The sequence below is a fragment of the Alligator sinensis genome, unplaced genomic scaffold, assembly GCF_000455745.1.
Source record: "Alligator sinensis unplaced genomic scaffold, ASM45574v1 scaffold165_1, whole genome shotgun sequence".
Lineage (NCBI taxonomy): Eukaryota > Metazoa > Chordata > Crocodylia > Alligatoridae > Alligator > Alligator sinensis.
In genome coordinates, this window is record NW_005842054.1 from 660,719 (window position 1) to 681,781 (window position 21,063).

Sequence of the window (21,063 nt, forward strand, 5' to 3'; positions counted from 1 at the left end):
GTTTACAATACACAAAAGGTAATTTATTTTTCCATTAGTTTTGTGCTTCTTCTGCTATTGTTATTTGTGTTTGAATGACAGTTTTCTGCTTCATGATGTAACTTCACCTCTTCTGGAGCCTGTGGTATTAAGGAGTACATGAGTTTCTTATTGTGTAAAACTGGGATCTCACAGCCAAGTCAACTTAGAAGTTAGTTGAACTATGAGAGAAGGAAATCCTGTTTAGTAAACCCCACATATCTGTTGATGATTAACAAACACAGTAGAAGCAATTATTAAAGACACTTGAAAGGTAAAGTAAAATATAATAGTGAGTCTTCCCCCATGTGTGAGAATTCCTCTTCCAAATGGGGTGAGGGGAGACATACCAATCCACATGTGCAATTTAAATGAGACTGTATTTTGCTTTATAAATATGCACCGGATGCAGGGGAGAAAACCGGCACACTCTCTCAGGATGCTGTTAGGGCCAAGCAGAATCTCATTAGGGACAACTTCAAAGATCAGTTCCTCATGTCCATAAAAACAAGTGTAAATTATCTTGTGTGAGCCTGCTGTTAGCAGTTGCACTGTTACATTATGCATGATTCTAGACTGCACATGGTATGAACAAACTGCACTATGTTCCATTAGTGTTTTTCATTTTTATGCTAAGCCTTGCAATTTAGCAATTTATTGGTATTATTTTGGCTAATATATTATTTGACTTATAATTTCCTACAGCATTATCTTGTGAGAGTGACGCAATATCTAGAGAGTGCATATAAGGTTTGACAGTGGTTACATTATTACAAAGGAATAGGTCATACAGTCCATCCCATTTTATTGACTATTTCACCTGCTTTCTCATTGTAGCGCTCCCCCAGCTGTGAGTCTAGATTTTGGAGGTTACACCTTTTGAATGATTAACTGTGTTTGAAGTAAATCTAGAAGGACTTTGTGGAATAGTGCACTGGGGCACTTGGCCTAAATATTTGTGAACATTAAATAATAATATGTTGGAAGCGTATGAACTTGCACTACATCCACACACCTCATAATACATGCTCAGAAGCCAACCTCTTAGTATTATTCGGGAGAAACCTTGAAGCAGAAAGGATATAAAGTAGTTCCTACATGCCACGGAGTTTTGCTGTTTATTGTTAGCCTCAGTAGCACTGGTGTTTAGTCCTAAGACTTTGTTATCTGGCAAAAGTAGTTACAGGTATGCTATGGGATATTGTCTTAAATTCCACCATATTGTTAAACAGAGTGAAGTACATTTGATTATGCACTTCTTTTTGCTTCTTTTATTCTGTTTGCTCCTTTGCAATCCATCTCCATCTCCCAGTGAAGTCAAGAGAGATTCTGTCCTGTTAGTTCTATGTGGAGCTAGAGTGGGCCCTTAATTGTTAATTTCTGAACTTCTAAAGGCTCCTCCAGTCATCCCTGTCAATTAGTAGAGGTCTTGTATATACAGTAGTCTACTACTGTTAACATTACAGATATTTACTAAGACATCATTTGATATGTCTAAGAAGATGTGATTTATCTGTTTTGTCATGGTAATATGTGGGCCAAAGGAGCTCAAAATTCAACATGTAGGTGAACTGCAAAATGAAAAATAATCCGTGTAAATCTTTGGTAAAATTAAAACAAGGAAGAAGGACTTTCCACCATTTTAAAAGCTCAGTGAATCATGCAAGGTTATTACTAGATTCACAAGGCTTTACTGGGTGCCTATTGAAATCAATGTCTGTTTTGATACTGGCTGCTGTGGGCATAGGATATTGCCAGAAGGCTGAGGGAGATCTAAATGGCAGAAACCCTCTTTTTTTCTGACACAATGAATGACATCACAAGCCATCAATTAAAAGGTTGGAAAGAAACATCCATTTTCAAATAGAAAGATGAGACAGCCCAGGCAGTAATACTTTTTCTACTAGGTGCTTTGTATATTAAGCGCTCTTAGAGAGATGCAGGCTGTCCGCATGGTCCACTGAAGCTGAGCTGGGTAGATGTGTTGGGGGAAGAGGAATGGCACTAGTGGCATGTGGCCTGGAAACAGATGCCCTCACCACCTACTGAACTTGTTGAGAAACTCATCGTAATTTCTTCTTCTTTGTCACCCTCCTCCAGTTTTCCTGTGGGAGAGGATGTTCAGGCTGAACATAGATCTTGTATGCATTAGAACAGATTTGCTGGTATAACTGTAAAGATATAACCATATAAAAAAACCTTCCTCCTGAAGACATAGTTTATACTGGCCAAAAATTGCTTTGCTGATATGTTTATACCAGTACAGTGAGCCTTAGCGGCTCACTTATATACTAATATCACTATATCTACCTTGGAGCTTTTGCCATTATAGAAGTATTGCACAAAGCAAAAAATATTGTATACCTTGTAATCAACATTCCTACATCAGCAACAAGTTTCTGGTCTGGACTTGTTCATATTTTAACAAAATCATCAAAGTCAAAAACTCCCAATAACTTCAATTATGTTAATTTACATAAAGCTTGCTCATCTCATAACTTGTTACCAGGGACCTGGGTTTTCTGTTCACCAAAGAAAAATAAGGTAAAACCTGAATTTTCTCATTTTAAGGAGAAAAACACAGGGGGCAGCTCTCCCCTTGCAGGCTGAGGGAGTTCCAGCCTTCAAGGGGCTGGGGGCAGCGGGAGACGGGCGATCAGGCAGGGGGTGCCATGTGCATGCATGCATGCACACATGCATGTGGCAGCCAGGCAGCATGAGAGCAGCTTTCCAGCTCCCTGCAGGTAAGTCTGGGTTGGGTGGGTGATTGAGACCCCCCCATAGTGAGGGAGGGAGGGAGGGAGTTGGCAGGGCTGGGACTGGGGGCACTGCCTAGCCAGGGCAGTGTGTGTAGGGCCTGGGGTTTGGGGTCTGGGCCTGGTTCAGGAATGCATGGTTGTGGACCCAAGTGAGAAGCAGGACGGAGCTGGGGAGGGTGGGGGAGCTGAATCCCCACCATTGTGCTCACTCCCAGGAGGGGCATGTGCCTCGCCCCCCAGCAACTTGTGCATTGGGTGGGAGCGGCTGCAGGCTGGCCGCTGTGGGCTTGGGCTCCCCACCCTGCTTCCTTCCTGCCAGACTTCTGCAGCCCAGTAAGTGGGACTGGGCATGGCAAGGCAGAGCAGGGTTGGGAGGCTTGGTGCCTCCACTAGGGGCCCTGCATCACCATAGTGAGGTGTCCCCTGCCTGCTTGGCAGCAGAAGTGGGCATGACTCCATGCTGCCGCCCCCGCTGCTGCCAGGTGGGCGGGGGGCACCTTGTCATGGTGGTGTGGGACTCCCAGTGGTAGCACCAAGTTTCCACCTGGCTCTGCCCTGCTGCACCGGGTTCTGCCCCCTGGGCTTCAGAGGCCCTGAGGGCAGGGCAGCAGGGTGGGGAGCCCCACCCTGCAGTGGGCAGCCTGCATCTGTCCACCCCAGCAAAGGGCTCTGCTCCAGCTGTGCCATCCATGAGGGAGGAGGAGCAGGGCTCCACACTCCACTCCAATGCAATAGCCACCTGCTTCCATGGGCGGCAGCCAATGCTAGGGCACTGCTGGGTGGGGCAGGGGTCTGCAGACCCAGCTCCTTGGCCCCATAGCCCTGGCAGCTGGGGGAGTATGGTGGGCTGTGGTTGGGGAGTGAGGGGCACCAGCAGTGCCAGGTGACCTGAGTTGGGAGTGAGGGGTACCAGAAGGGCCAGGGAGCTGTGGGTCAGGAGTGAAGAGCACCGGCAGTGGTAGGGGGCTGTGGGTCCTTAGTGAGGGGCACTGGCTGGACAAGGGGTTTGTGGGTTTGGAGTGAGGGGCACTGGCAGAGCCAGGGGGGTTGTGTGGCTTGGGAGTGAGGGACAATGGCATGAGCAGGGCACCAGCATATCAGGGCTGCTTAGTGCCACAAAGCAGTGGTGGGGGGCAGCTGCAGCTGGACACACATCCTGGTGAGCGAAGGAGGCAGGGAGACTCTGACTTTCCATGATAAAAAACCCAAAGTCAAATGCCAAAATTTATAGATATTTAAAAATTATTTTATTATAGCGATTGAGGCACTGGTAGGCTTCCAAATTGCTTTAACATTGTAAATATATCAGTAAAATACAGTGTTCAACTGATACCTGTATATATAGTGGTATTTCATTTTATTCACAGACAAACGGATTTGGGGGTTTTAAATGAGAGAATTTGCGTGTTTTTTTAGAGAAGTTGCTATTTTTACACAGAGAAAAACAGAATACCTGCTTATCACTCCATATACAAGGGTGTAATTGAGAATAGAATTAGGCTCATGTTTATTTCTGATGCTAAAAAAAGGAATAAAAAGTCACTGGGTATCTTCCAATTAATTCTTACCTGTTGCATGCAACAGATGGTTACACCCAGGGATGTCTTTGTGATTATATGGTAGTTTGCCACTTTCTGGTAGTTTTATTTGTAACTTCCTTTATTTAATTAAGCAGAAAACCAGCAATCTCTAAATTATCTGACCTTAGAGTGATCATTGCATTAGGAGTTTAGTAAAAATGACGGAGGAAGAAATATTTCTGTAATATCTTATTCTAGCCTGACTTTTTTTTGTCTGACCATGGCAGAAGATGTTTCAGATGGTGATAAGATAAGAAGTAGCAGCGATAGTCATGCTGTAGGGTTACTAGCAGGGCATGAAATAACATCTGGCCATCGGACATTGGAGGTCTGATTCTTAGTTGTATTAGCTGATTGAAATGTTCCTTTCCTAGGTTTGGCAGTTCATGTGGCATTCATGTCACAAGAGTCCTTCAGGAAAAAAATCAAACGATTGTGAAAAAAATCTTATGAACGAAGGCTGAAAAAGTAACACTGCAGAGCTCCACTTTTCATGTACAATATGGTTGCATACTGCTTTAAAGTGAAAAAAAGGGTTGAGTGATGTGGCAGTTGCAGTCTTTGCTCAAGAAAGACAGCCCTAGAATAGCAAAATAGTGCCATAGGTGAGGATCTAGAGGCATTGGGAGAAATGGGTGAAGAAGGTTGCATAGTAAATAGCTGGTCCAAATCAATGCTCCTGTTGCCTCAATTTCATCAGTGCTAAATTCACTCATTTTTTCGTGAGCTGGGAAGAAAAGAGCAAATTACAGGAGAAAAACTTTTTTGACTCTCTGATTGGAAAGTCTGTTTTTGATTCTAGACACAAACCTTTCTCCATCCCTAATATAATGTTTTTTTGGAAGGTTCAAATCTATGATGCAAGATCAAATTGTTTGGAATTTATAGAGGATTTAGTCTAATTAATTTGACAAGCCAAAAATATTTATGCTCTCTCCTTTGTACATAATAGCACAATAAAAACACTGAGAGAGGATACAATGAGAATTTTAAAGCTTTTTGGTGATATAGATAACCTTTTTTCATTTGTGGCCCCCTAAAATTTTTTGAATGGAGATGCAGATCCCTTTGGAAATTTCAAATGTAGGTGTGGACCCCTTTGAATTGTAAGTGTGGGTATTCATATATTCAATTGGGTATCAATCAATTCACTTTGATTGATCAAAATCATCTGTTGTGGACCACTTAGACATAGCCTGTGGACCCCCAGGTGTCAGTGGACCACAGGTTGAAAATCAGTGGTATATACCGTCTCTTAATAGAGAGTTAGGGTATAGAAAAACAAACAAATCACAGCAAGTTAAAAGGGATTGGAGGCTTGCCATACATCCGCTGCTCATTGGTATATGTACAGCCACTGTGACCTTACAGTAAATGAAAGTTAACCTGTGATAATTTAGCTCTGAATGAAAGGAGGTTAACTTTCTTTTGACCTAGAGTAAAAGAATACATACAAATGGTATGCGGAGCAGCTGTACAATATATCTCTTCCCTTTTAGTTCATTGTAACTTTTTGTTTGTCCATACCTTTACTTGTCTGGGCACCTCCACATCTTACCTGCAGTTGCTCACTTGGAAAGACAACATTTTAATTTTTTGTTCTATTATTATATGTTGCTTCATTTTATTTATTTTTATGTATTATATATTATATTTGATTTTCCTTTTGTTTCAATGAGTAGAATGTGTAATTTTACCAATAATTACATATCAAGTAATGTTATTTTTATATAATTTATAGGGTTTTTTTTTTAATTCTACTGTATCATTTTAGCGAAAGCTGTAAATAAATTGCTGTTGCTACTACTGCCAGACTGAAAGCTGAAAAGTGAGTGGCAGATGCCAGAAGTCAGATATCTTGTTAAATTCCTGTAAGGTTAGATGTCCACTAAATAGTTGGCTTGAATGATCTGAGTGTGGCTAAACAAACCTATATTTGCTAAGGTCTTAGGCCTGATGCTACAGCTGGCAGGTCTCTTTGGACTGAGGAATAACTGAATGGCAAGTCTGTGATTCATGCTATGCTATGGTCATGGTTATTTAGCAAAGGTCAAGGGCAAAGTAACTTACTGGATCATATTGTGTGTGTGTGTGTGTGCGCGTGCGCGCGTGCTCATGTGCAAGTGTGTGTGTGTGTGTGTGTGAGAGAGAGAGAGAGAAAGAGAGTTGCAGTTGCTAGCATGAAAAAGTAATATTAAGTATACACATACACATCACCAGCTTTTCTAATGGTGGCTGTCAGATCTACTATAAACTGTCACATTTTAGGTAGTTGGCATATAAAGGATGCACTGATTCTTGTTTAGCTAAGTTGCATGTAGATCTATCCTTGGTGAGAAAATGAAGGCAGTGTAGTCATAGAGTCATTAGAGCAATGGCAAAGTTACCTTTACTGGTGAGAAATTCACAGCGGTCATTGATTTTGCACCTGAGAGAGGCGCTCATATTGCAGAGAAAATCAAAGGAATTGTACATTATTTTCTTCACAAGGAAAAACTGTTCATTGTGTGAGAGGTGAATAACCTTGTCAGCAAAGAGATAGGGCTTCTAGCTCTGAGAGAAGGTGTAGAAGTTAGATACAGTTCTTTATGAGATAGCAGCAGCTGCTGGGGAGTCATTTTTAGTAGCCCTGTCTCCTGCTGTGGGTACATTGGGATAGTACCACTGTTGAATCAAAGTTTGGTGCAACAGCCATATTGTGAAGCAGACTCAACAACTTAACTGTCGCTGGAAGTTTAAGAAGAAAGGGCTAACTGCTGAAAACCTCTTTTAGGTTTGTAGGTACCTTATTGTCTTTGGGAAATTGGGTGTGTTTAGCAACAGAGCTCATAGCAAGGAACTATGGTACATTGTAATAAATAATCAACTGCTGAGAGGATTTCTGGATCAGGCTGAATTATTCATTGCAAATAAAATATCTTGCCAGTTTAGCCTTTTGTTCTGATGGGGTGATTACCAACCAGCCATTGGGTATGAGTATTGTCCATAGTGGCTGAATACTTTGAGGAAAAATATCAGTTATGGATGATTATGAGCTTGTTTTTCATAGGGTCTGTTTGGTCACTTAAATTTCAGAACTGAATGTCTCATTTTCTACTAATTTAAGGTAAGCAAGTGCTGTTTTATTGAGATGAACAACATGAAGTCACTTTGCAGCATGATCCTGCAGTGTTAAAGTCAAGGCATCAGGCCCTTAATGCCGTTCTATTAATGACACTAGTAACATAGCCAGGTTACATACAGTTGGTTGCAGAAATGTAAAGAAGACAACCAGAGAAAATCATTTCTTACACAGGTAATGCTGCATTTATAGGAAATGATGATGTAAGAACAGCTGTTTCTTGCTCTTTGGAGGACTTCCTGTGTCTCCCCCAGCAACTCACTTATTTTCTGCCTCATCTGTAAAATGGCAATAGAACTCCAGTGTCCCAGGAGTGTTAATCATTTAATGTTTGCAGAATGCTTAGTAACCCTTTTGCAAGAAAGTCTGAGAGAAATGTAATGAATCGTTATTGCGGCCTGGCCCAGCTGTCATGAAACTTTACCAGCCCATGTACAAAATGTGTTCTACCCTTGTTGTGATGGAGATAATGTAAAAAAGCTGAAAGCGTCTTATTTACACGTTGAAGAAAAATGTTATGGATGTGTAAATGAGTACCAGGTTTCATTAGGCAGAATAATAAAAAAATAGTCCAGCCATCATCAAAAAATAAAATAAAAGTAAAGCCCAAACACCCTGTTAGATTTGATTACATGAGAATCTTGTAGCCATCAGAAAGTCAGTTTCTAGCCTTTGTCACTGCAGAGGAAATCTTGTCCCAAAAACTAGTTCCAAGACTAAGGGCTTATGTACTTGGGCTAAGTACAGACGGTCAAAAAGCCTGAAGCTGAATTGATTCAGTCTTTGCAGGTTAGCCTAGGCTGCAGAGTTTTAATGAATAAGCAAATGAACACACATTCACTTTTGATTCAGGAAATGCAGCCACATGCCTGCGGTGGCTCAGGCCAGAAGCTGTGGGGTGCTGGAGCATGCCTGCCAACCACTCCAAGGCTTTTCCCCCATCCCTGCTGGAGCAGTGTGGGGTGGCCAAGCCCCAGCCCATGCTTTGCCTGGGGGGAGGTAGTAATATTGAATTCAGAAACGTCTGAACAAGAATAATTCTTTCTCTGAAAAACTAATAACTGAAAATTACAAACACAACCTGGGAGGTGTGTTCGCTTACTCTTCCTGCTGCCCCTGAGGTCTGTGGGATTTGCAGTCCAGCATCTGAACAGCAGGACTCCACAAGGTTGCTTGTCACTCCCTCTTCCTGCTTCCAGGTGCCGTTGGGATTGGTAATTCAGCACTAAGTAAGCCGGCAGCGCAGGGCAGGGCAGGGCAGCTCTGTACTCTGGGGAAGGTGATTTTAACCCCACTTCCTGGCCCCCAGACCCCAGCCAGGGTTTGCCTGGGGGAGCCAGTGAACCAACCCTCACTGCTCCAGCTAGGGAGCAGAGGGCCAGGGCCAGCCCTGCTCTCTGGAGAAGACAGCACAACTCAGCCCAGCTCAGGGCTGGACAGCATGCTGGGATGCTGGAGGACTCTGATTTAATTTGAACCAGGAAGAGGTTTGGGACAGAAGTTTCATAAACCGGTTTGGCCTAAATCAGTTAAGTCTGTTACTACATTCAACCGGGTTTATCTCAGCCATTTTGCAACTGGTTTATGTGCAATGAACTTCTGTTCTGTTACAGGTTTAAACCAGTTTCTGATTGCTTAAACTGGTTTATGTGTAACTTCTGTCCCTAGCCCTGGGGAAATTGACTAAATAAGCCATTCTGCAAGCATTGTTCTACAACCAGGGTAGTCAACATCCAGCCCATGGAGCCATGACATTTGTCCTGCAGGGCTCCCCCATGGCTCAGGATATCTGGTAGTCAGGAGTGGTGGCCACCCCACTGCCAAATTTCCAAGTCCCATGTATCACATTGCCAAGCAGTGGGGGCTGTACCATGCCACTGCTACCCAGATGTTGCCAGGCGGCCAGGCTGGGCTGTGCAGTTACCATGCAGGAAAGCCAGGCCAAAGGTGTTGCCACATGGCTGGGCTAGGCCAAGGCTGTTTCTGGGCAGCTAGGTCATTGACATGCAGCTGTTGCTGGGGGAGCCAAGTCAGGTCCTGGCTGTACCTGCTCCATGCGCTGGGTAGGGTCCCTGCTGCACCCTACCATGCACTGGATTGGTCCTCCACTGCACCCTCTCCCCACACGCCAGATCCAGTCTGTGAGGTAGAAAGATCTTTAGTTGCTGCTGGCAACACAAATTGGCAGCAGGGGAAAAGAAACTAGAAGGAAAATTAAAAAAAAAAAAAGCAACAATTCATTCCTTGTAAGCCACATGATCTTTATTCCAGTCTCATGATTTCTGGGATATCTGAAGCATGATTTTTGAATATTTGGCCTTGTTGAAATTCACCTTCGTGCAGAGAGCCTACACAAAGCCCTGTACACCATTAACAGCCAGAGTGGATATTAAATTATGGTTACTCCATGAGTTGCGTCTGCCCACTATAATGGGCTGAATTTTTACTTATTGAGATTAATTCCAAATACATCTAAAGATAAAAAGCATTGTACTAGTGGTTTCTGTTTGTTCTACTGCAAGTAGGGTGTGTAATGATTTTCACATGTCTAATGCACTAGTCTAAATAAGCAAATTCAGTCTTTTGTTTTAAAATGTAATCAGCAAGATTGCATTTGCATTGCTTGAACTGAATCACGTAAGTGAAATTACATTGTCTGCATCTCATTTTCTATCATAAAATGTTATGTGATGCAGTTTGTTTCCATGCCTCCTAGAGCTTCTCATGGTGATATTCTTTTCCTGAATTTCAAAGCTAGAAAGCATCCACTTCCTTTGTTTGGCATAGCAATAGCTATTCTTCAATGCATAGCAACATCTGCCATGCAAACCAAGATTTTGATTCTGTAAAAAGTGTGATTTAGAAAGCAGTTGGCTTTCAAAGTTTTCAGGGTCTCATGTTCTGTATAGCAAGTGATTGCTAATTGGGTTCATATAATTAGTGAAAACTTCTGTTTAATGCACTGTAATGGCCTAACACTATTTCCATTCATGAATATATAAAAGTAGCATACTGATGATATTCAGCATGTTTGACTATAGAATTGACTTGTGTAATATAATTGCAAACAGAATCACCCAGTCTTTTTTTTTTTTTACCAGCATAAAAGTGAAGGTAAATGTATTTTTAAATTGAGTTTTCTAGAAAGTATCCCTAAGGCAGATTTTTATCTTGACTATAATTCATTTTAGGGTTTATTTGCTTTTTTTTGGTACCTCTTTGAAAATAAATGATTTAACGCAGTAAGAATAATTGTTGATTGCAGAAGTCAGTAACATTTGTGATAAATGTGAGTGTCCCAGATATTCCCACTGAGGATTTCTTAATTCATTAATTTTTAAGATGGAAGTATAAGCAAAAGCAAGATGGTCTTAGATAACCTGTAACATACTGTGGTTGCCCACAAAACCTCTGCTTATTAACTACATTATTGATAAAACCTCCTGATGCTGAATGTAGCAATGCTTCTCATAATGCTGTTTGCCTAAATGTGATGTGTGTGTCAAATAAATGCCATAGACAAGTTATGGTAATGATGCAACAAAAATATTCATTGCATTTTTTTATTCATAGAGAAAATAGCTTTTTATGGAGGCTTTTGTTCTAAAAGCATTCAGGAGCCTGTGGCATAAAAATAATCCTTGCTTAGGAGAAGCTACACGACCTCATCAAATGAAGAAAGAAAAGGGAAAAGAAAGAGAACAGGTTAAAAATGGGTATGTGATTTCAAGGTGGGAGGGACTGTAACTCCATCTGGGGCTGCACTATGCAGTATTTTAGTAAAATGTGTGTTGGAATTTCTTTTTCTTAGGTAGCTTTGTCTCAATTGTTAACCCAAACCAGTGTTTGCATCTTGAGAGGTCATGGGCTGCACACTAATTGACCTGTTTAATACCACGGAGAGGAAGAAAGGAAAGGGCATGTGAAAGTACCTTGTACTTTCTTTTTCTTGGGTGGTGTTTTTAGCTTCCTTTGTTCCTTTACATGTCCCTTTACAAATAAGGGAGAGCTTTTATAAAATGTTAGTTTTATGAGTCTGTTTTAGATATTCACAGTGCACTAGAGGCCCCAAAAATGTAATTATCAATTCATTATGTTTTCTTGGATTTGGAACACAGTTATTTCTTGGGAGATAGGACTGGCTTCAGTTGTTTACCATGTCTTATCTAAAAGCAGATGTTATCCCTATGAAGTGTCAGAGCAATAGATCTCCAAAAAAGGTAAGGGGTTGAGTAGACAAAATAGACTTGATAAAGCTTAATAGCCAAATTCTTCAATGCATTTTGTGACCCTATTGAAGTGGTTGTGAGCTTAGAGTGATATAACAGAGAGCAGAATTTGTCTCTAACTTTGTCTTCTCACTTTAAAATATCATATATGGAATAAATATTTTTGTGAGGTTACAGGAATATAACAGCAGAATTTCTCTTACCTTTTCTTTTTGCTTTAAAATATTGCATATGGAATAACTACCTTTTTTTTTTTAACTGAAGTCTTGAGCCTGGTTCTGATCTTCCAGAAATCTAATCCTATTGGCTTCGATGGAATTCATTCAGGTTTAGGCTGCTGAAGGGACATAGGAAGCCACACCAGTGAAATTTGGAGTAGTTGAGATGACCTGTGTGACTACAGGGCATGTGAAAGTTTTTGACTGTCAGTCAGCAGCTTGTTTGGCAATTGGGACACTACATAGAAACCTTTTTTTCATGTAGCTTAGAATCTGGTAGGAGTCAGTAACTGTGGATGATATAGCAGAGGTGATAATAGGAGAAAGGACACAACTGTGAAAAGAGAGTTGAGTTGCTCTGTATAGAGCTCTACATTAAATATGTTCCTTTCCCAACGAAAGCCTCTTGATAATGTTGTTTACTCAGAAGAGAGGGTCCGAGGTAGCAACATATGAGTCTGAAGTACATCTGAAATATGAAATGGAGTGGTAAAACTTAAAAGTGCAAGTCTTTTAACATTGCTTGTCTACTTTAAAAGCTTTCATTTGGCAGAAGCTCAGCCTAGATTTGCAGTGCCATAGAGTTACATTTGAAGGTTCTAAAAAGCCCAAGTTACAGTTTAGATGTAGAAGAAACCTCGTATCCCAGTCAAGCCAGGTTTCCACCTGGTATCACTTCCCACACACCAAATCTGATCAGGAAGACATGTTCCGTTTTGAATGTTTATCTTTGCAATGCTTTAGGTACTGGCTCAGATCCATAAAATTAAATCTGTTGATAAGAGATAGTTTATATCCACTTAATGCTACACAAAGCAATAGTTCATGCTGCATGAATACTAGGAACCTGTTTATTCAGGCTATATACTCTGTCTGATCACAGATTTTCCACTAACATCTGTGGGGATTTTGCATGCATGTCATGGGCAATGTATGGGCCTTTGTAAGTAAAAACAGGACCTAGTAATGTCTGCCCAGCATGGGTTGTCCTTGCTTTGAACAGGTTTTGTGGCCTCAGCTCATTCCCCAGTGGAAGAAGCCTAAATCATAAAGCATAGCAGCACACACATTCACATGATTAGCAGTCTGCTTAGGAGAGGGCTAGCACTTATGCTTGCAGGGGAAGCAGGGGGATTGAATTGCATCTCATCCCTAGAGAGGGTGATGCCTTCGGGTCAAAAAGTGAAATCATTGAGAAGGCTGTGCGCAGAGGTTCTCACTTACATTGTATATTTAACTTGTGGATGAAAGGTTGCGGAGGGAACACTTATGTTTTCTCTACTGCAAGTCAGTGAAATTTCAAGTACAGCTATTGCCTTTCTGATCAAGTATGCATTGAAATAAAAATATCTGAATGATCCTCAAGTGTGTTCTGTAAACACTCAGGGCTTGATCCTTCAGTTTGCTACGCCCTTGGCACTTTGTTCTGCCCATGTAAAGACAGACTTCAGCATAGGGTTCAATTCGAGGAGCTGGTGAGATCTTCCTGCGTGGGGACCAGCATCCTCAGTTCCATTTGCCTTGGTTTCCTTGGTTCTGTATTTAGGATCTCAAACACTTGAGTAATGAAAATCCCGAGTTATGCCCATGACATCAGAACATTTTAAAGACATCACATACTTGACTCTTAATATAAAAGTGTATCACAATAAATTGAGGAGATGCTGCAGTAATTTCTCTTGTATTGATTTTTGTTGGTATCTTTTCTTGGTTCTGAATTCTCTCAGTTGTGATCTTCACCTACCATTTTTCCAAATAGTCTTAATTCTGGGAAAATAAGTAACTTAAAATGTCATGGCAGCGCAAAACATGTTAAGTTTACTTCATCCATGAGGTCTGACTTTTTGTTGTTTATTTGCTTTGCATCTTAATGTCTTTTTCAGTCCTCAATTACCTTCAGTTGTGACTAAAATTATATCAGCATTACAAGCCTCCAAGTAAGCTAAACACTTGGTAGTATTTGTGTATTCAGTTAAAATAATTGGAGTTACCACAAGGTTGAATTTGCACCTCTTCTTTTAGGGGATTTCAAATCTCTGTGCCCTAAAATGATGTCTAAATTGTAGTCATCTGTAAAGATGTAAGTGTAGCATTCCAGAACAAAACACTTTTAAGAAGGAAGTGTTTCTTGTTATTATGGTAAAGGATAAGGGACTTTTCAACATTCAAAAGGGTTTGCTAGTGGTGGTATATCTATATCAGCAAGAGTATTTTTAGTGGAAGTTAAAAATATGCATAAAGATTTCAGGATGTGAAATTGTGTTTTAAACATTCTGTGATAATCTGGTTTTTGATATGCATATAAATTTAGGTTAAAATAATCTGGAAAGAGTTGTTCTGCTGGTATGCTCTGGTTGCTAGCTAGGGAGGAGAATGAGTGTGTCTCTGGCACTTTACACTGGGAGATAAAATCAAATTGTTATACATGTTAATCAACCTGATATTTATCATTTGTTAGTGTGAAGTTATTGGGCTGGCAATGCATTTGTAAAATGTGATGGTCCTTGTATAAACTGAGTGTAAACAAGCATTAGACATCATGTCAGTTAGCACATGTTATAACACCATGTCATTTCCCAGGCCAGATGAACCCTTAGAGTATTATTTTCTGGCTGGAAATGTCAGGATATTTGTTGTGATGCTTTGAGTTAATGTAGTAAGAAGTTGCTAACTGCCCTTCCTTTTGGGAAAGAATACAATTAGAGAGGCTATGTTGAAATGAGGCAGCCTGCCTGACCAAAGTGCTTTTAGTTCCCACTGCAAGGTCAGGAACAAGAATTTTAAATATTGAAAAGTTTAATCCATTGTCAAGTCACTTAATTAAATAGGATGTATTTTGTAAAGTCTACAGGAAGTTTGTTAGGAAATGTAGGTTTTAACTTAGGTGATGAAATAACATTATTGTTGAGGTTTTTGGAATCAATTCGGAGGCACAGATTCTTAAGCAGCAGGGTCAGGATTGTATGTAGTACAATGTAGCATCAACTTCTTGCTCTCCTGCAGATCTGGTATCCAGGAGATTGGAATCTATTAATTCAGCAATTTTTTTTTCTCCCTCACCATTCATAGCTGCCCAAAATGACCTTACCTTGTCTCCAAGAATTAAAATTACCAATATGTTTTCTGATACATTCCCGTTATACAACTCCTAGGCCAGGTATAGATATTACACTTTTACCAGTATAAGTAGTTGGAAACCATACACCCATCGTAATAGAACAGAAGTTTGCACACATGGACTGGTTTGAAAATGGCAGAACCCAGTCTAAGATTTGCCCCCCCACACCAAAAGGTGAAATGTATTTTGTTTGCTACTGATCTAGACCATACTGCTTACAGAAAACCTTGTAACTTAAATCAATTCTGCCTTGGCCTCTTGGAAGGTCTGTACCTAGTCTTAGTAACTTGCCAGTTTACAAACACACAGGACGCTAATTATACTGTTTTAAACAAATGGAAAAACATGTCTGGACACTTTGGGTTTGCTTGCTGAAAACTTCGTCCCCAAATGTATATGTGTATTCTGCTGGAGGTATTTACACAAGTCTCTCAACCACATGCAGTATTGGCAACTCAAAGGATAAAAAAATATGTGGGACCTATGACTTCCTAAATCATGAGATTTTAAAAAGAAAAGCGGGTATTTTTTTCACTTCACTTCTGATTGCTGAATGTTAGAATACACTTGAAATATACTCTGTAGTCAAGAGAGCTGTAGACCTTTTTTTAATTGCATCTGCAATTCTCACTTGATCACTTGACTTCAGAGTTGGAACTTAAATAACAAATATTGTGATATTTATGACAGTCACAAGAGCTGCTGGTGTTCCATCAACATTTTAACAAGGACCTTTCACAGATATATCTACCCTTCACTTCTAATAAACAGCACTGAAGTGTGTATGAATCTATGTATAATATGCACATGCAGGTGCACACACTCCTGGGGAAAAAACCATGATGAATCAATTGTTTTTGTTTTCCCATTTAAACATAATGACCTTTTATAGCCATAGCTGAGAAGGAGGTTAGAAGTACTTAGAAACAAACTTATTTTAAGACCATCTGATGAAAATATTTGTTTTTAATTCTAAAACAAAAAATAGAGAGCATATTTATTCTATAGAACCATGTTCAGGTAACAGAATTTGAAATGGGGATTGTAGAGAGAAGATGGAGGAATTGCAGAAGGAAAGAGAAATATAAAAACAAATGAGAAACACCAGTATCAATGGTGATTAAGTATGAATGAAAATATAAATAAAAAGATTTTAGTTCTAACAACAGAGATACATTGTAATGTACTCTTTTAACCTGATATTGCCTGTCTAAATGAGCCACAAAAACAACAATTAAAGTGCAGTAATACATGTGATTTTTACTTTTGCATACCAACATGCTTTGAACTATTTGGACTTTACCAAATGATAATTAGGGAAGATTTGCTAAAATGATTGTAAGTTGTAATGAAGACAGACGCCACACCAGTATTTGTTCCAGGACATAAACATGTTCAGATATTTGCGAGATGTTTCTTTATTGCTGCTTGTGATTAAATGTGACTGGTGGCAAACAGTCTTGTATCATCTGTAAAGAATTTACAGTTGGCTTAGTTAAGGTGTAAAAAATGCAGCTAAACATTTACCCCAGCAGAGAAGAAACTCACCCAGAAAGAAAAGATGAAAAAACAATGTTCATGTTATTACCATACTGACATCACCATATAGCTGACAGGTCTGGAAAAGGGTACATTTATAAGGTCCTTTGTGGTGGTCTCTACTAGACTGATCTCCTGTAGCAAACCCAATAAAGATGTTTAAGAAAAGTTGGCTGTAAACAGACATCACTTGGAATCCAGGGGCAGTTTGCCCAAAGGCTGCAAGGGGGGTAGGGGCAGATGTGGAGCACTTGGTTGGAGGAGTGAGTGCTTACCTCCTTGCCTAGAGCCCGAGAACAGCATCACCCTTAAAAGGATCTTGGGGAACCCCAGGGTGCTACAGCACCCCAGTTGAGACTTACTAGTTTAGACATACCCTTAATGAGCCAGATTGCCCCATGACCACAGGTTGTCACATACAATATACATAGCCAAAATAGGGGGAGAAAAGGGCCATTATACTAATTTACTTTTCTGTGTTGCACTTCATGGCTAGTGATAATTTAGCTCTCTGTAACTTAGTAGAAAACCTTAGTGTCCTAGAGTGCCATGGTAACCACCGTATTTGCAAAAAGATTAAATTAATCTTGACTGAGTCAGTATTTATCGTTAGTTGCTATTTCAGATTAATACTGTCAGGTGACTGAGCTGTAGGATTTTGTAAGGAATTGTGAACCTGAAGTACCTGTTTGTGTAATGGGGAGACGAGACCTATTCTAAATTTGGATTATCTGGAAAGCTGATGATAAAGGTACCTTATTTTAAACTAAGCAGTTGTGTGAGGAACAGTGCTTGTGTGTAAGTAAACAAATAACCCAGTGCTTCTGATTCTTTAATTTGTTTTATAGAGTTTATTCAAGATGCAGGTTACTCTAGAGAGGGCAGAATTTTATATTTTAATATTTTATAGCAACAGTATACAAAATATCAAATATGATTTATATTGCTTTATAATTATAAATACAATTCACATTATTTTATATTGTAATAAACTTTTAATAATAATTTTAATGATCTTAATCGTTACAAAGCATCAGTGGTCAGCTGTTTTATAACAGTGGCCAGCAACCTTTCCAAGTGGTGTGCAAGAACAACCCAGCTCCGGGCCAATGTGGGCAAGGGGCTATCAGTGTCAGCTCCAGAGCAGGGGGCTTTGCCTGCACCCATGCTGGGGCTCAGTAACTGGAAGCTGAACCCATGTCGTAGCTGTGGGATGGGAAGAAGCAGGTGGCAGCTTATACGTGCAGCTCCCAAATGCCCAGTCCCAGTGCAGTTCTTTATCACCTGGCCAGGGTGTAGGCACCGGGGTGAGGAAAGCCCCCCACTGGCAGAATACTGCTAAAGCTCCCAAGCTCTGCAGCCCAGATCCAGTGGCTCATCTGGCTGGATCTGGCCTGCAGCCTGGATGTTGCCAATCCCTGTTTTATTTTTGGTGGGATGCTTTTGGTTATTCCATAGGATGCTCTTACGAGTCTAAGGATAAACTTTAAGAAGTTTATACGACTATATATGACTATATGACTGAGATTCTTAAAAGTCAGAGTTCGTATGGTATTTTTAAGCACCTAACATAAGTTTCAATGCAAGGCATCCAAATACCTTTAAGTGTCTGTCCCTAAAGTACCTAAGTCATTTTGGAAACTGAGATTTAGTCTCCTAAGTCACGTTAGTGCTTTTCAGTACTAATGCTTTTCATTGCTGTATCAACCAAACAGTGGAGGCAAATGGGAATTTTGTCGCGCATGTCCATCTGATATATGTATAGTAAAGTTTTATTTATGTATTTTTATTGCAAAAAAGATAGGGATCTACAGCTGGCTGCCCAGAACAATAATTCTGTCAGGTCACCCTTCTCACTGGTTGGAAACAAATATGTTTGCCATCAGACAGTGCCACCTCACACACATTTTTCCAAGCACGACAGCAGAGTCAGTTGTGTTCATTCTGCCAGCCTTGAAACCTTTTGTTTTTCAAACTGCTGCATCTCACAATGTGGCAGGGAGCTGGGTACACTGAATGCATTAGGGAATTGGTGAAAGAAAATGGAGTGTTTCTTCCCTGTGTCAGTGGTTCTACTTTGGTAGTGACGAGGCTGAAGGAGTTGGGTGCCCTTTTCTGTTGGACTTCAGTGAGAGGTCAGATACCTGGGAGCGTTTGAACTTTGCAGCTTCTGGCCATTGACAGTTCATGAATAAGTGGCCTCAGTCCAGTTTCTAATGGACAGGTATTCACTTTACAAATAGCTTACTTGCCAGCCATCTCAAGGGACAGACTAGGAGCTGACTGAATGTGGAGCTGACTAGCATCTGCTCAAAGAGGTGGTTGTACAAGCTTAGGGGTGGGTCCCATTCGTGCAGTAGTATGTGAAAAGCTTGCATTGCTAGTAGCTGTGCTTTTACTCTGGATAAAGAGAGAACTTCAGCCTCCTGGGATGGCAAGACAACTACCTCTCCATCTGTTTTGAAGGAATGTTTAGAATAAGGGGAGTTGATGGGCTGGGAATAATTACCTACAGGAGTTTTGTTTTTAATATTTTCTAAGCCAGCACTGCTGAACAAGAAAAGAAATTAAGCTAGAAACATACAGTGCAACATCATAGCTTTCACAAAGGGAAGAAAAAGGGACATCAGGATCTTAATGAATTTGGATTTTGTTATGTTCTTCAGGTTAGTTATTGAATGCATAGAAAATAACTCTAAGCCAGCCTTCAGTATCACACTGACGGGATTGCCTATAGCAGAACAAGAGCTTGGAACAGTAAAAAATGTGTTTGGGAATGAGCTGGAGGGAGTCGGGAAAGCATGGTGAATGTTTACAAGCAAAAATGGGTGCCACAAGGTCCAATGATGCTATTCATCCCTAATGCAGACAGACATATCTGAACAAGGTACAGTACAGCAATGAAAGCAGACGTTCATTTTTTTGTATTGCCTGGAGGAAGCATTGTTGGAAGTGAGGAGATGTTGATAAGATTGTAGCCGCAGAGACCCACATGTTTACTTTGTAATATATTTCACAAAAATTTCAATTTACCCTCAGTAATGGGAAGGAAGACACCAAATAAGAAAGCACGACTGCCTATAATCACAGTTCTGCCCAGGTTGCCAGTGTGATCTCAGTGGATTAGTGAGTTTTCTCTGTGGTAACAGCCTTATTAATTTCAAAACCTTGTGGGAAAAATCCATTAATTGTATGTTGGAGTTCAGATTTCTTTTTGGGTTTTCAGCTAAACCCATAGTGATAACCAATTATATGGGCCATCTAATCGTACAGTCTGGTGATTAGTTTTTAAAAAAATCTGTCCATTACTAAAAGAAATGGTGGAATATGTGCAAATTACATATCAAAATGTCCTTCCTAACCTTCTCCCCCTGAAGAAAATGCATTTGCTGTACAAAATCCCCCTAAAAATGATGCAGAATATCACTAATTTGCATAAGTGTCCAGGCCACGCTTTGGTTGAGTGCATTTTGCAACTCAGCAAGTCAATGAACAAAAACCACAAAAAACTTGGTTCAATTGTCTGGCCCATGCACTGTGGTTTAGGTCTAGTTATTATGATCAGGTTTCCTAGGATACTAATATTTAATCAATGTATTCTATCAATTTCTCATGCATTGTAATGCTTCAGCAATATCTTGTTAATTTTTTTTTTCAGTATATGAGCTAGAAGTAAATAAAGTCTGGGTAGTCAGAAAACTAATTAGACTACTCTTCCATTAGAACTCTATTTATACAAGGGTTTGCACTGAAATATTTATTTCAGTGTAAATCCCTGCTATGTGTTAGTGTTTGGAGCTTTGCACAAGTGCTGTTTGCCCTCATTGGCTGCATCCAGACTAGTATGGCCACATTTTATGTGGTGCAGCATGCAACTTACAGCACGTTCAGCTGTTGCAGTATGGGGGCAGCATGTGTTGCCTGAAACCAGAGCCTGACCAGCCGGAGCTACGTCCTGGCTGCCGACTAGGCTCTGAGTGGCAGGACTGCTGCTGCTGCAGCCCTAGGAGGCCCCCAGAACCCCAGGTAAGGCTCCTGGGGCCAACCCAGTGCTGGCCCTAGCCTCCCCTATCATACCCAGGATAACGTGCCGTGTGTGAGAAGACGCATGGAACAGGCATTCCCTCTGGACAAGTTGCAGCAGCACAAGTTATACCACTGCTCCTTGTCCCCAGGGAAACAAACATCTATGCTTGTGTGGATGCAGTCATAGGTTTCACTAGTACATGTCCCATTTTGCATTGGTACAGTTTGTTGACAATTGAGCAAAAAGGGATGGTCCTGTAGTTAAAACTTGCAGACCTTGCAAGACGCAGGATTAGTTTCTTACTCTGGCACAGCTATCTTATACCTCAGTTTCCTATCTGTAGAATGCAAATAATACGTGTCAGAGGTGTTGCTACAGGCACCATGGTGAGGGGCTATATAATACTGAAGATAGAAGTTTACCACGCTATTGATTCACGTATGTAACTTTCTCT

The 21,063-nt window shown here is 40.6% G+C and overlaps 1 protein-coding gene across 4 annotated transcripts in view; it reads left to right on the forward strand.

Moving 5' to 3' along the window:
- MPPED2 (metallophosphoesterase domain containing 2) overlaps window positions 1-21,063 on the forward strand; it is a 147,041-nt gene that overhangs the window by 26,212 nt on the left and 99,766 nt on the right. Inside the window, exon 2 of one of the 4 annotated variants that reach the window (XM_025203346.1) lies at window positions 11,052-11,194. The exons of the other annotated variants lie outside the window; for them this stretch is intronic. Within the exon in view, the coding sequence (XP_025059131.1) occupies window positions 11,067-11,194 (128 nt within the window). The 5' untranslated portion in view covers window positions 11,052-11,066. The remainder of the gene's footprint in view (window positions 1-11,051; window positions 11,195-21,063) is intronic. 4 annotated transcript variants of the gene reach the window in all.